The 10,614-nt window shown below is 52.6% G+C and overlaps 1 protein-coding gene across 1 annotated transcript; it reads right to left on the minus strand.

The window, feature by feature from the left end:
- Positions 1–2,876: 2,876 nt before the first annotated feature.
- Positions 2,877–10,148, minus strand: ANKK1 (ankyrin repeat and kinase domain containing 1). Its single transcript, XM_027699603.1, has 8 exons — positions 9,931–10,148; positions 8,050–8,344; positions 7,488–7,639; positions 6,569–6,618; positions 6,316–6,471; positions 5,975–6,093; positions 5,234–5,279; positions 2,877–4,880 (listed from the first exon to the last, which is right to left on the minus strand). Exons 1-8 carry the CDS (start codon positions 10,116–10,118, stop codon positions 3,532–3,534), a joined length of 2,355 nt encoding a protein of 784 aa, XP_027555404.1. The 5' UTR covers positions 10,119–10,148; the 3' UTR covers positions 2,877–3,531.
- Positions 10,149–10,614: the final 466 nt, after the last annotated feature.

Genomic DNA, 10,614 nt, shown 5'->3' on the forward strand with positions numbered 1-10,614 from the left:
CATTTCCCCACAGAAGAGCTAAACCTTTCACTGAAATGTCCACATTTGGATGGTGACAAAACCATCTCTTCTTCAAACACGTTTTGCCTCGGAAATGTTCCTGCTCTGTGTGACACACAACAAACCCCCTCTCACTCTCTGGGTGGGGTTGGACATTTCTAAGTGAAAAATTCTTTATCGTGGGATGGTTTGGGTTGGAAAGGACCCTGAAGATCATCTCATCCCACCCCCTGCCATGGGCAGGGACACCTCCCACTAGCCCAGGTTGTTCCAGCCTGGCCTTGGACACTCCCAGGGATGGGGCAGCCACAGCTTCTCTGGGCAACCTGTGCCAGGGCCCAGGAATTCCTTCCCAATGTCCCATCCAACCCTCTGGCAGTGGGGAGCCATTCCCTGTGTGCTGTCACTCCCAGGCCCTTGGAAATAGTCTCTCTCCATCTTTCTTGGAGCTCCTTCAGGTCCTGGAAGGAGCAGCCAGGTCACCCCAAAGCTAAAGCAGTGTGGGGGGAAAAAAGGTGTCACCCTGGTTGTGTATTTTTTTCAAGGTAAAAGTTCCTGCCTCCTGCCAGAGATGCTCAGGGCAGCACTCCAGGGCCATCCCAGCAGCAGGGTGTAGAATTCCCTGACGGAGTGAGGAACACCCTTCTGTTCACCCAAGCAGCTCTGGGTACAATTTGGGACCCAAACCCTCAGTCTGGTCACCCACGTCCATAAATTCCAGCTCCTCTGGGTAAACCTGGCCAAGCTCCTGCATCCAAAGACACCCTTTTTGTGGCACAAGGGTCAGCAATTTGGATCTTTTTGAATTCACTTGAGGGTTGGGCTACATGTGGTCCCTCCCAGGCCAGAACAACCATGAAACTCAAGCAGTGCCCTCAAGGGAAGAGCTGCTTGGGAGATTCCTGTCCCACCACTGCTCCCTTCCAAAGACACCCCTGCCTGGGGCAGGAACAGGATATAACCCTCAGTGCATTGATCAGCAGGGACAAAAGGCTGCAAGGGGTTTGAACAAGGGGGGAAAATAAAAAAAAAAGAGGGGAGTGGGGGGAGCTGGAGAGCCAGGACTAATTTTAGAGCTAACGAGCTGCAGGTTGCACAGTCACAAAGCGGAGGCTGGAATGCACTTCTGCAGAGTTTGCAAAGACTCATTTAATTTCTATAGAAACTGAGCAGCAAACAGGTAATTTTCTCTGCAAAGTGCTTCTATCACCTCTGTGATGCTCAGCAAGGGGAATGTATTTCCCTCCTGTCTTCTTAATCCCCCTGTTATTTCCATTATAAATTTAATTAAGCTCTTCTGGAGAACGTTCCGTGACATACGAGCCGAGTTTCGGTTTTCTGTCGGAGTGAGGACAGAAAGGAGCTGCTGAATTATGTGGCAATTTGGGTTTCTTTTTGCTGTGTAAATATTTCAAACGATATTAAGCAGTGGAGACATTTGCTGAATCAATACAGCTGAAGCTGAGGGAAAGAGCTGCACAGAAAGGTCTGAGAATCCAGAGCCCAGAGCTGCCATTTGTGGGACATCAAGAACAGGTAAATCAGCTCTCACACCAAAGCTTCCAGTGCAGCCACGAATCCAGAACATCCCACTCTGCTGGGAATTGGCATTTAAGGATCCTACCTGGATCAAAGCACAGCCTCACAGTCCTTGGGAGAGCATTTGCTTGCTGTGCCTGCCTGAACTCCAAGATGTTATTATTCCAGGGGGGATTCCAAGTGTCCCCTTGGTTTTCCTTGGGGGTGGTTACCCAGCAACACGTGCTGTGCTCTCAGTTCCAGGAGAACAAACCTGAATGGGACATGTCACCAAATTCCCTGGCCTACCCTCCTGCCCATTTCCTGCAGTTAGAGACACCACTGGATAGAATTTATCAAATCATGAGATCATCAGTGTCCCAAGTTACACAAATTATGCTGAAGACAGATATGTTATAATTATAATTTATGGACCCACGCAGCTGCAGGATGTTGAGGGCTGGACACAAACATCAAGAATAACCCCCAAACCATCCTTACTGAATAACAAAGCATTTAATACCTGTCACTGCTGACCATTTAGGAGGCGTTCTGGCAGCTTAAACTTTTCAACTTCACTCCCCAAGAAGAGGGAAAAGTCAGCCCTTCAAGCCTTACCTCCCCCCCAGCCCCAGCTATCTGGAGATTAAAGGGGCTGAAATGAACCCCAGAGGGTCCTGTCACAGATTTGAGCCCTTGAGAGCACACACTGAGGAAAGGAAACAAGCAAAAAGAGTGAAAGAAAGAAGGAAAAGCAAACAAAAGAGGAAAACCAACCAACCCAAACAAAACAAAAAATACAAACAAGCAAAACCCCCAAACAAACAAAAAGAAAACCAAACAAAACCTGAGAAAGCCAAACAAACAAAAAAAAGGAAAAAAAAGGAAACCAAACAAAATGAAAGATGGAGAATCACTCCCTTGATTTAGTTCAGTTATTCTGAGGCTTTGAGTTATCTAAAAATCTGAGGAAATAACTAAAACATCAGAAAACATGTGCAAAACGTTTGCCTTTTCCACTCTCCTGGGACATCAGGGACAGAGGACAGGAGCCTCAGCCCTGTTATCTGCATGACACAGGCACTAAAGCCATGCTGGATGTCAGCTCCTGTCAGCACAGAGCAGCAGAACAGGGGCTGGATCATCTCAGAGCTCAGCAAGGACCAGCTCCAGTCACTCCATCGCAGGATTTCCCTGACTGATGAGAGCTGGAAACCCCACCCAGATCCCTGGGAGAGACCAGGGTGGGTCCTGAGAGCCACTTTGGCATTTAGTCTTCAATTAGGAGCCTTCCCTCAACTCCTTGGGCACCAGCTCCATGCCAAAGGTGTGATCATCCCTCCTGCCCTGTGCTGCAGCTGAGAAGTGAGGAAAGCACTGGCAGCAGAGCAGTGCCCTCAAAGCACTGAAGGGATGGAGTGGCATTATTCTGGAATTCCTTTTCTCTGTGCTGCATCCATTTAAATACTCTCCACTAGGGATTTTTTTTTCCTTCCTTGCTTTATTTAATTCTTGTTACAAAAATGAGATGTCAGCAACCTGACTCATTGCTGTGCCATATGTTTGGTGTCTTATTTCCAGCAGCAGGTGAGAATCTCACGATTCAATTCCCACCTGTGCCAAGGTCACTTTAACACCAATTTTCTCCGTAGGAAAACATGGAATAAAAGCAATGAAATCCGTGGAAGACATGTATCTATGCTGTGCACAGCTTCAGCATTGCCCATACGAACAGGGATTACAAATATCCAGGCACAGCAAGTATTAAACAGGAAAGCATTGCCTAAAGCCAACATCACCAAGGCAAAATGTTCTACAAGCTTGGCCAGACCCTGGAAAATAACTTGTCAGCTTCCTTCTGCAGCTTCATTTTTCTTTTACTCTTTACTTGTTCATGCTTAGAAACTTCCATTTAAAAAAAGGAGAGTAATCACCAGGTGACAGGACGAGGCGCTTTAAGGAACAGCACCTGACACCAGGAGACTCAAGTCACAAACACCAGGGCTGATGAATTTACAGATCTGTCCTTCCTGGAACGAGCCTGGGTCTCGCAACCTTGGCGTCGCTCAGCAGAGTCCTGCTCCCCGCCTTGCTCGGCACCGAGTCCCTGCCCTGGAGCAGGGTGATGATGTTCTCCCTCTGGTGCCTGACCGCCAGCTGCAGGGCCGTGCAGCCCGTGATGTCCTCCACATCCAGCAGAGCCCCGGCCTTGATCAGGGTCTTGACGATGGCCATGTTGCCCTTGAGCACGGCGAGGTGCAGGGGCGTCCAGCCCACCTTGTTCCTGGCGTTGGCGTCGGCGCCGCACTCCAGGAGGTTGATGACGGTGAGGAAGGAGCCCCTGAGGACGGCGAAGTGCAGGGGGGCCCAGCCCGACCTCTCGGGGACGTCGGGGTCGGCCCCTCCCCGCAGCAGCTCGCTGACCACGGGCTCGTCCCCGTAGCGGGTGGCCAAGTGCAGGGGGGTCCAGTCCATGCTGCCCCGGGCGCTGAGCCGGGCGCGGCTGCGCCGCAGCAGCCGGATGATCTCCACGTGCCCTTTGAAGGAGGCCAAGTGCAGGGGGGTCCAGCCCTTGTCCGTCCTCAGCTCCACGTTGGCCCCGTGCTTGATGAGCTTCTCGCAGATGAGCAGCTTGCCCCTGACGGCCGCCAGGTGCAGGGCGCTGTAGTGGTTCTGGTCCAGGCTGTTCACGCACGTCCCGTTCTTCAGCAGGTAGTGCACCACCCGGAACTTGCCCCTCTCCACGGCCACGTGCAGGGGGGTCCTGTGGTTCTTCTGCTTCCTCTCCAGGTCGGCCCCTTGGCTGGCCAGCAGCTTCACCAGCCCCACGTGGCCGAAGCAGGCGGCCACGTGCAGGGCGGTCCTCCCGTCCCCCTCCTGGGTGTTGGAGTCGGCCTGGCGGGACAGCAGCACCCGCGCCACGTTCTCGAAGTTGTTCTGCGCCGCCAGGTGCAGGGGGGTCCACCCGTCCTGCTCCTGGGCATCCACCCGGGCCTGGTGGTCCAGCAGCAGCCGCACGATCCTGTCGTCCCCACTCTGGGCGGCGAAGTGCAGGGGGGTCCAGCCGTCCTCGTCGGGCACGTTGGGGTCGGCGCCGTGCTCGATGAGGACCGAGCAGATCTCCGGCAGCCTCTTCTGCACGGCCATGATGAGCGGGGTGTAGCCACAGCCCACCTGGCTGTTCACGTTGGCCTTGCAGCCCAGGAGGAACTTCACCTTCTCCACGTTGCCCTGGATCACCATGAGGTGGAGGAGGGTGAGCCCGTTCTCGTGGACCCTGCAGATCTCCTCGGACAGGATCTCCTCCGGGCTCTCAGCCTCGCTGTAGGGAGGTGGGAGAGGAACCTCCTGGTTATCTGTTTCTAAAGGCAGGGAGACAAAACAGGAGAAAAAAGAGTGAAACCCAGTGAAGGCGCTCAGTGGGAGGGAGAGCCTGTGACTCTTCCTGGAGTGAGATGAAACAAAGGTATTTTAGAGACAGGGAATATGGAATGAGGCCAGTCCACTTCTCTGCAGCCTCTCAGAGGGCAGTGGGACATTTGGCCTCTCCCTCATGGGAACTGGATCTGCTCTTTCCTGTAGGGTTCATTTTCCTTAACTTAAAACATCACCCACATGGAAAACTTTATGAGCCACATCCTCCTACAAAAATTAGACAATTTTGGTAGGCTTCCCCTTCTTTATTTTTCAATCATAAAGAGAATCCCCTACTTACCATCACTCCTGGGGTCTCGGGGGAAGGTGAACTCCTCTTTGTCACTCTCATTTTCAGGAAGGAAAAAGAAAAAGCCATAAGATAAAGGTGCTCAATTGCATTCTGTGATGTCTGCACACTGTTCTTGGCTACTGCTCTAGAGTTCTGTGTTATCATTTGAGTTTTACAATTTTTATTATTGATTATCGTTGTATTATCATTTTCACCCAACCCTGTTATTGCACCCAAAACTCAGCTGGGCAAATCAGGACACAACAGGAATGTGGGAGCTTGAAAATGATCTCTGGGCATCAATGAGCTGCTCCTCCTCTTCCTCCTTTGCTCCCAAACATACATATATTCTGTTCTGCTTCCTTACTGCATCAGGTGCCTGTGGCAGCATCACAAAGTCATTCCTTTGCTTTTAGGGACCCCCAGTCCCCCCCACCTCTTCAACCCTCTGTGCTCTGGTCTCTTGTTTCTTGCTGACTGCACAGCTTAGCAAAACCTCTAAATGCCAACAGTTCTCAACCCCTGTTTCTCCCTCTGTCAAGCTGAGTTCTGGACACAGTTCCACTCTGGTAGGGGGGATAAAACTGCACGTTTCTTATCCCCTTAAATGAATTACAAGTGCACGACCTGTGCAAACACACTGAGCAAAGGTGCTGAAGTGCCCTTGTCCGATGAGAGGGGAAACACACTCTCAGCACGGGGAGAGGACTCTGTGGGGTTTCCTGAGTGGCCCTGGGCAGTTCTCCTCACCTGCTGGTTCCCAGAGATGGCAGGTTTGTGGGACATCTTCCTGACCAGGCGCTCGTTCTCTGGGTCCACCACCAGGCTCTGTATCAGTGCCAGCAGCATGTCTGTCTCCACAGGGATATCTGCCAGGGCAACACTCTGTCAGTTGTGCAGCCTGCCCAGAGGCTCAGATCCCAGGCAGGACACAAGTCCTCCACGTGGGAAGAAAGGGGAAAAAGGATACAGAGGATGCCTGACAGCACGTGGGCACCAGGCAGTTAAACCTCGGAGACGTCACCGGGGAAGTGACACACGAGCTTGTTAATCCTGCAGCTGGTTTTTGGGTTATCCAGTCACATTCCCACCTGAAAAGCTTGGCCTTTGCTTGGGGTCTTGGTCCCAGCACCTCTTCATCAAGTCCACCATCTGCTGGCACTCCCCGGGCCAGTCATCACTGATGAGCTCCAGCCCCGGCCGCTTGCCCGCGGCCACCTTGACGATGATGGCCATCATGTTGGCTCCTGCAACACAGCACCACACCCGGGGCTTTCCCTCTGGGAGGGCAGCTGCAGGGAACCCTTCCCAACTGCAGAGCCAGGGAGAAGGGCTCATATTTACCTGCATAGGGTTTCTTCTGCATCAGCACCTCCCAGATGACGATCCCGAAGCTGCGGGCGAGGGGAGATGGTGAGCGGCCACTCCCACGGGGACAGAACATGCACTTATTGCTTTTACCCTCTTGAGAAATGGGGAAATTAGGGAAGAGGGTTTTCAGGATGGAAGGATTTCACCCCCCAGGCCAAAAAGGATCAGGTCTTATGGTTCTATCTCACACATCCCTGATGCCCCCTGGTGTAGTGAATTAGTGACTTAGAGCCTTTCCTGTAAAACTTGGGCTCTCAGTGCCTTTTTTTCATTTTATTCACATTGGGTTTTAGGGGCTTTGACTACTGCAAGTTCCTGGGGCCATGCAAATCCTCCTTTGCTTCTTGCCTTGGGTGACTGTGGGGTGTAGAGGCCAAGGAGACAAGGAATTTCCAGACATTTATATGTAGCTTGTGTAAATATGCTTCAAAGCTCTTTGCCCCAAAGGGAAAAAATCACATTGAAATCTCTTCTCCATCTGTTACTGACCACAGTGAAGCTGGATCCTGAAGCAGACAAGCAATATTACAGTTGTTTTAAAAGCAAAATGAACCCAAGCAGTGACTGCTATGAAAGAGCAGACACTGTGTGTTCTGGGCTCTAATCTGACTCATTTTTATAATAACTTCCAGCAACCAAACAGGGCGTGATGGCACCTGAGGCAACACAGTCAGCAGCTCACGTGGGATGGGTGCTGCTGGTCAGGGATGATGATTTTCCACAGAAAATCCCCCTCCCTCTGTCTCCAGCACTGAGGTGGGGACATCCCATCACTCCCAGGCTGTTCCCCACGTTATAAACCAGGATTTAAACAGAATGAGGGGCTGTGCAGTGCCTCTGGCCCTGTGGGAGGGCTCAGGGAGCTCCCTGTGTGCCCTCTGGCAGCCCTTACCTGTACACATCGTATTTGATTCCCGGGGGTTTGCTGTTCTGCAGGAACATTTCGGGGGGGATGTAGCTCAAAGTGCCCCTCAGAGCAGAGCTCTCGATGTACTGCATCCTGCTGGACTGCTCCATCCATTTGGAAAGCCCAAAGTCTGAGATCTGCGAGCACAAGCAGTGAGAGCTCTGGAATTCTCATCCCTCATCCCTCCTCCTGTTAGCTGGGACGTGCCCCCCTCCCTCGGGATCAGGGACAGGGGCAGGGGCCAGGCACTGAGACTTGATAAAACCCTGTTAAACTGCACTCAGTCCCTGCCACTGGGTCCAGCAGAGCAGCCTCTCCTCCTAGGCTGGAGCCTTAAATTCCCAGGTCTGGCACAGATTCCCGGGATGACCTCGAGATTATCATGTCATTTGTTTACCAGTTGCTTCCTACAAGCCCCACTGGCCAATTTTTCATGGAGTGCTCCTGAAGAACTCGATATACCAGGATTCTGCACTTGTTTGGCAAAAATAACCTTTCCCTTGTTCGAGAAAGAACCTGTCCCTTCCAACACCCAGTGAGGTCATACCTTGACGTGCATGTTCCCATCCAGGAGAATGTTCCCTGGTTTGAGATCCAGGTGCAGCAAAGGGGGTGTCATGCTATGCAGGAAGTTCATAGCCAAGCCCATCTCGTGGATAACCCGGAATTTGAGCTGCCAGGACATTTTGTGAGTGGGCAGGATTTTCTCCAAGGACCCTCTGGCCATGTATTCCATCACTATCCCCAGAGGGCTGTTGCAGACCCCGTAGATGGTGACAATGTGCTGGAATTTGATTTTCTCCATCTTGGTTGCCTCCTCCATGAGGCAGTTCATGCTGGTCCTGGAAAAGTGAAAATAAAAAATAAAATAGAAAGTGGAACCAAGCAGTTGCCTCAGTTGATTCCCAGGCTCAGGAACTCTGCAGCAGCCCAGTGAGATCCAACCTTTCCCAGCAGCTCTGCCCACCCCGAAAAGATCCATCCCAATTTGCCCCTTGAATTCATGACAATGCAACCACATCAGGGGGCGGAACTGGAGGGTCTTTAAGGCCCCTTCCAACCCAGACCTTTCTGGGGTTCTGTGGAATTCCCAAGAGATGTTTCCTGGCGCCAGGAGCGGGCAGAGCTCGGTGACCCGCGGTGTCCCCGGGCCATGCCCTGCCCTACCTGTGCCTCCACCTCTCCCTGCAGCCTCCTGGCCCTGAGCAGGGTGAATGTGGTCCCAGAGGGAGCCCAGACACACCCAGCCCTCACTGCCAGCTCTGCCAGCCCTGCTGCACCCCGGGCAGACCTGTTCCACTGCAGCTTTGCATCTCCCAACCTGCTCAACAAGTTGGGGTGCCCAGAGCGCTCTGAGAGCAGCCAGGCAGCAAAGGGCCAGGGCTGCCTCTGAAAAGCACAGCCTGGGAACGAATCTGAGCCTCCAACAGCACCGTGCCAGGCCACTAACAGAGCTGAGATGGTTCAGCCAAGCAAAGCCCTCTGCCAGCCTCCCTCTGGCAGCTCTCTGCAGTGACACGTACCTGGGTGTGGAGGAATGTCAGGGATCTCACAAAAAGTGACAGATGCAGAAGTAAAACTGATTAATTAGACTCTTCCCCCCCCAAAAAAAAATGAGAACAAAATGCAAGTGTAATATCTGCAGAGCATAAGCAGTGCAAACTGAGGACAGTCACTGCTCAGGCTGACCCAGCTCAGTCAGTTGTCAGCAATAAGAAATCATAGTAGGGGGAGATTTTTAGCCAGGCAGCACATTCCCAGCTTGAATGGAATAAAATTTTAAATTGAATTACTTCATCAATGGAGTTGTTTTTCCATCAGTTCTGCCTGTACTATGTGTGTTATCAGCAGTGATTGCCTGGTTCTGCTCCATCTCCAGCCCCAAGGTGGGTCAGCAGAAGGGTCTCTGCAGGTGAGAGACAGAGCAAAAAGCAAAGTGAAGGTGCAGGTGCCCCAGTGAGAGGAAAGAGCAGGTCTGGAGGCTCCAGCAAGTGAGGGAGCAGAGCTTTGGGAGCCCAGCAAAACCAGCTGTAAATTCTCTGTCCCTCAGCTTTAAACCTGGTGTTTCTAATGACTGATTCAACAGACACACATCAGTCCCAATGTCCAGTGAAAGCTGCAAACAAGTGATCAGGCTGCTCTTACCCACATGCCCACATTTAAGGTGCCTTTCAGCCTCAGATTCCAACCCCAACTGTTCTGATTGACCCTGTTCTCTGTGTTCCTTCCCCCTTGCACATCCACACCTCAGATGGGAAGAGAGGCAGAACTCCAGACCAGCAGCGCTTTTCCCACTCCCTTTGGCTACCAAAAGCTTGGCTTCCCAAGGAGAAGCAGCCCCATGGACCTTTCTCTCAGAGTTTTAGCCCCCAAGCCCTGCAGGCAGCTCGGGGGGACAGCGTGAGCTGAGAGGGGAGCGCAGGGTTACCTGTCCATGCCGGAGTCCTGCAGCAGGTACGGGGAGCATTTCACGGCATAAACTGTCCTCCACCTCCTGTGCTTCACCTGGTACACGTGCCCAAAGCCTCCACTGGCCACCTTCACCCAGTCATCCTCGAAATCCTCCCTGTTGAAGACGGTCAGGCTGCCCAGCTGCCTCTCCCTGTCCGCAGTCATGGCCCCAGAGGCAGCCTGGCTCTCTGCCTCCTGCCTGGCTGCTGTCAGAGGGGGAGAAAGGAGCTCCTCCTGCTCCTGCCCTGCTCGGGGAGTCAGCCCAGGTGAGCCCTGGGACCTGCTGCCAGGAGGAGGATCCTGCCTGTCCCTCCCATTTCTCATGCAGAGCAGCTGCATGGCCTGACTCCAGGAATGTGTCTGCTGTTCCCCAGAGCTGCCCTGCTCTCTCCTGTCCAGCACTCTGGGGGAAAATGCTCCAAGAACACGAGATGGGAAGTGGTGCAAACAACAATCCCTTTGCAACTGCACTGGGCTGAGGGTGGGATTCCTCACCCGGGCCATCAGCACAGGGCAAAGGGAGGCAGGAAAGGCAAGGAAGAGGGAAATCCATGAGGCTCCTGTGCAGCAGGATAAAGAAGGGAAAAACACTCCAGATAGATAAAGAACAGAGAAAAACCCCAGAACTAGAATGTGGTGAAAACAGGAGTCCATGAGCCTG

This window comes from Neopelma chrysocephalum, unplaced genomic scaffold (assembly GCF_003984885.1).
Source record: "Neopelma chrysocephalum unplaced genomic scaffold, ASM398488v2 Primary Assembly neopelma1_138, whole genome shotgun sequence".
NCBI lineage: Eukaryota > Metazoa > Chordata > Aves > Passeriformes > Pipridae > Neopelma > Neopelma chrysocephalum.